This window comes from Pungitius pungitius, chromosome 2 (genome assembly GCF_949316345.1).
Source record: "Pungitius pungitius chromosome 2, fPunPun2.1, whole genome shotgun sequence".
NCBI lineage: Eukaryota > Metazoa > Chordata > Actinopteri > Perciformes > Gasterosteidae > Pungitius > Pungitius pungitius.
This window is the reverse complement of record NC_084901.1, coordinates 543158-546770: the sequence shown is the minus strand read 5'-3', so window position 1 is coordinate 546770 and position 3613 is coordinate 543158. Positions and strand designations below refer to the sequence as shown.

General features: G+C 56.3%; 1 protein-coding gene across 1 annotated transcript; it reads right to left on the bottom strand.

Moving 5' to 3' along the window:
* On the bottom strand, window positions 1-3613 carry kcna1b (potassium voltage-gated channel, shaker-related subfamily, member 1b). Its single transcript, XM_037460426.2, has 2 exons — window positions 3163-3613; window positions 1-2411 (listed from the first exon to the last, which is right to left on the bottom strand). Exon 2 carries the CDS (start codon window positions 2207-2209, stop codon window positions 719-721), a length of 1491 nt encoding a protein of 496 aa, XP_037316323.1. The 5' UTR covers window positions 2210-2411; window positions 3163-3613; the 3' UTR covers window positions 1-718.

Sequence of the window (3613 nt, the reverse complement as noted above, 5' to 3'; positions counted from 1 at the left end):
GGGGGGGGGGGAATCATTCTGGAGTCAGATTAGTTCATTGTTCCCTCTATACACAAATATATATATATATTTATATTTATATATATATATATGAATGTATACATTCAATGGCCTTTTATTAAACTCAATGTTGCACTTTGTAAGTACATCTTTATTTATTCTCTTGTTTAATCTATTTTTCAACTCATTGAAATGTTTTATATGCTGCTGATTGAAAGGTTCTACACAAAGAAATGTGTCTTTTCTCCATGAAAAAATGCAACAGAGAGACTCAGAGTTCAGCTTGAAGAGCCGAAAGCTGATGAATCCTCAAGATCTTTCCGTATGCTATTTGGATTCTGTAAATCTTTTAAAAAGAAAGTAAAAATGATCTCAAGCAGAAACACTAGTTCCTACATTTCCCATAATGCAACTTGATAACCACTTCCTCCACGTCTCGTCCTGTCGGGTAAAAGCTGGTAAAGGTTTGGAATGAAAATGCAGCATAGGTCGAGACGTACCCCCCCGACACCTGCTGATCCGTCGCGTTCCTCGTGAAATGACTGAGCTTTTTCGCCATTTTTTTCAGTTTTTTTTTTATAAATCTATGTGTGCTCTTCAAGTCTTCACTCGAGAATGAATGAAAATGCAAAAAGAAGAAGAACCCAAATGCACCAAGTGAGATGAGTGGTGGAGATGGACGTCTGTACACTATGTACACCCCCCCCCCCCCTCCCGCTCACACGTCGGTGAGCAGCTTGCCTTTGTTCACACAGTTCTGGCCGGCCCCCGTGCAGTTGGCAGTCCTGAGGTTGGCCTCCCTGAAGTTGTCGATGCTGTTGTTCATGTCCTCGTCGATCTCCATGTACTCCGACTTGCTGACGGCCGAGGAGCTGCGGCGGCTCGAGTTGGAGTCCGACGCCAGGTTCTGGTTGCTGACGTTGAGCAGCTGGGCCTGCTCCTCGCCCTCCGTCTCGCGGTGGTAGAAGTAGTTGAAGTTGGACACGATGACCGGCACCGGCAGCGCGATGGTCAGCACGCCGGCGATGGCGCACAGCGAGCCCACGATCTTCCCCCCGATGGTCACCGGGTACATGTCCCCGTAGCCCACCGTCGTCATGGAGACCACGGCCCACCAGAAGGCGTCGGGGATGCTGGTAAAGAAGGACTCCTTCTCCTCGGCCTCGGCGAAGTAGACGGCGCTGGAGAAGAGGATGACGCCGATGAAGAGGAAGAAGATGAGCAGACCCAGCTCCCGCATGCTGGCCTTCAGGGTCTGACCGAGGATCTGGAGCCCCTTGGAGTGGCGGGACAGCTTGAAGATGCGGAAGACCCTCACCAGGCGGATGACCCTCAGGATGGCCAGGGAGGTGGCCTGCTCCCCCCCCATCTTGCTCTCCTTGCTGTCTTGGTCCTCGGCCAGCTCCGTCCCCAGTGTGATGAAGTAGGGGATGATGGCCACGATGTCGATGGAGTTCATCATGTTCTTGAAGAAGGCCGCCTTGCTGGGGCAGGCGAAGAAGCGGACTATCAGCTCGAAGGAGAACCAGATGATGCAGAGCGTCTCCACCAGGAAGAAGGGGTCCGTGAGCACGTTGGGTTTGTAGTAAATTGTCACGTTGCCAACAACACGCATCCGCTGGTTGGGGTCCTCCTTCAGCTCCGGCAAGGTCTCCAAACAGAAGATGACGATGGAGATGAGGATCACCATCACAGAGACGATGGCGATCCCCCGGGCCGGTCCTGAGCTCTCCGGGTGCTCGAAGAGGAGCCAGACCTGCCGCTGGAACTCCTTCTCCGGCAGGGGCCGCTCCTCCTCCCGGATGAAGCCCTCGTCCTCGCGGAACTTCTCCATGGCCTCGGCACCGAGCTCGTAGAATTTAATCTCCTCTGAGAACATGTCCAGCGGCACGTTGACGGGTCTCCGGAGGCGGCCCCCAGACTGGTAGTAGTACAGGATGGCGTCAAAGCTGGGCCGGTTCCGGTCGAAGAAGTACTCGTTCCTTAGCGGGTCGAAGTAGCGCATCCTCTTCTTGGGGTTCCCCAGCAGCGTCTCGGGGAACTGGGCCAGCGTCTTCAGCTGCGTCTCGAAGCGCAGCCCCGAGATGTTGATGACCACTCGCTCGCAGCAGTCGTGGTCGTCGTGGTCGTCGTCGGGGGGGTAGGGGTCCTGCGGGTGCCCCGGCAGGGTGGAGGTCTCGTCCAAGTTCTCCGTGGACACCACGGTCATCCTTCCTGGCGGGTGGGGGCGGCGGTGGTGGGCGGGAAGAGGAAGCGGAGTGAAAGTGAAGGACAGCAGGTCGAAGGAGGAGAAGCCTCTACTGAGGCCGCGAGCTGGGCAGGTCCTCCCTCTCCTCCTTCTCCTTCGTCTCCTTCGTCATCGCCTCTGCCGTCGCCTTCTTCTTCTCAGCCCTCATCGAACGCTCCGTCACCTGCGAACACAAAGCACCCGCCGCTCAGACGCCTCCATCAGCTCCCCAAAACGCTGCACTGCTCCTCAGCCTCACGCTGCGTCCACCGCCGGAGCTGCTGCTGCTTTTTACCGCATACATCAGTATTCAAGTTTGCAGTGCTTCGTCTCTCTCTCCCTCCCTCCCTCTCTCTCTCTCTCCCTCCCTCCCTCTCTCCCTCTCTCTCTCCCTCTCTCCCTCTCTCTCTCTCTCCCTCCCTCCCTCTCTCTCTCTCTCCCTCCCTCCCTCTCTCCCTCTCTCTCTCCCTCTCTCCCTCTCTCTCTCTCTCCCTCCCTCCCTCTCTCCCTCTCTCTCTCCCTCCCTCCCTCTCTCCCTCTCTCTCTCCCTCCCTCTCTCCCTCCCTCCCTCCCTCTCTCCCTCCCTCTCTCCCTCCCTCTCTCCCTCCCTCTCTCTCTCCCTCCCTCTCTCCCTCTCTCTCTCCCTCTCTCCCTCTCTCTCTCTCTCCCTCCCTCCCTCTCTCCCTCTCTCTCTCCCTCCCTCCCTCTCTCCCTCTCTCTCTCCCTCCCTCTCTCCCTCCCTCCCTCCCTCTCTCCCTCCCTCTCTCCCTCCCTCTCTCCCTCCCTCTCTCTCTCCCTCCCTCCCTCCCTCTCTCCCTCCCTCTCTCTGCGGACCTGCTGTCCTCCTCTCACTCCTCCACTGTAACAAATCCACAGCAATGGAAGTCACACATGTATGAGGTGGCTTAAGAAAAGGAGAAGATAAAGGAACGTACCTGAGGTGAAGTTGGAGAGCAGCAGATGGAGAGGAACGTCCCCCCTCTCCCCCCTCCCCACCCCAAACACACCTTCCTTCTTAACGTGGCTTTAATAGTGATATCGCTTTACAGCGTCTCTGAAATATTCATGGACTATGTTGTCTTGGTCAGCATCCGTCTCCGGTGGGTGGAGGTATCAGCCTGCTGCTGGAGCAGGAGGAGCACCTGGAGGCTTCAGGCGGTTCCGACCCGCGGCTGGGCAGCAGTAATCCTGAATGAGCTTCTATCGGAACCATATTGGAGACCGCGAGGGAATCCAGGCGCGATCCACGCGGTCCCGGGGACGAGGACCGGGAGGACCGGGAGGACACACTGCAGCATCACTAGAAACGCGTCCCTCTCCCTCTCTCTCTCTCCCTCCCTCTCTCTCTCTCTCTCTCTCTCTCGTTTTATGCTGCAGTAAAAAACA

Coding starts and splice junctions, on each gene's coding strand:
- kcna1b (XM_037460426.2), bottom strand. CDS start 2,209: ATGACCGTGGTGTCCACGGAGAACTTGGACGAGACCTCCACCCTGCCG.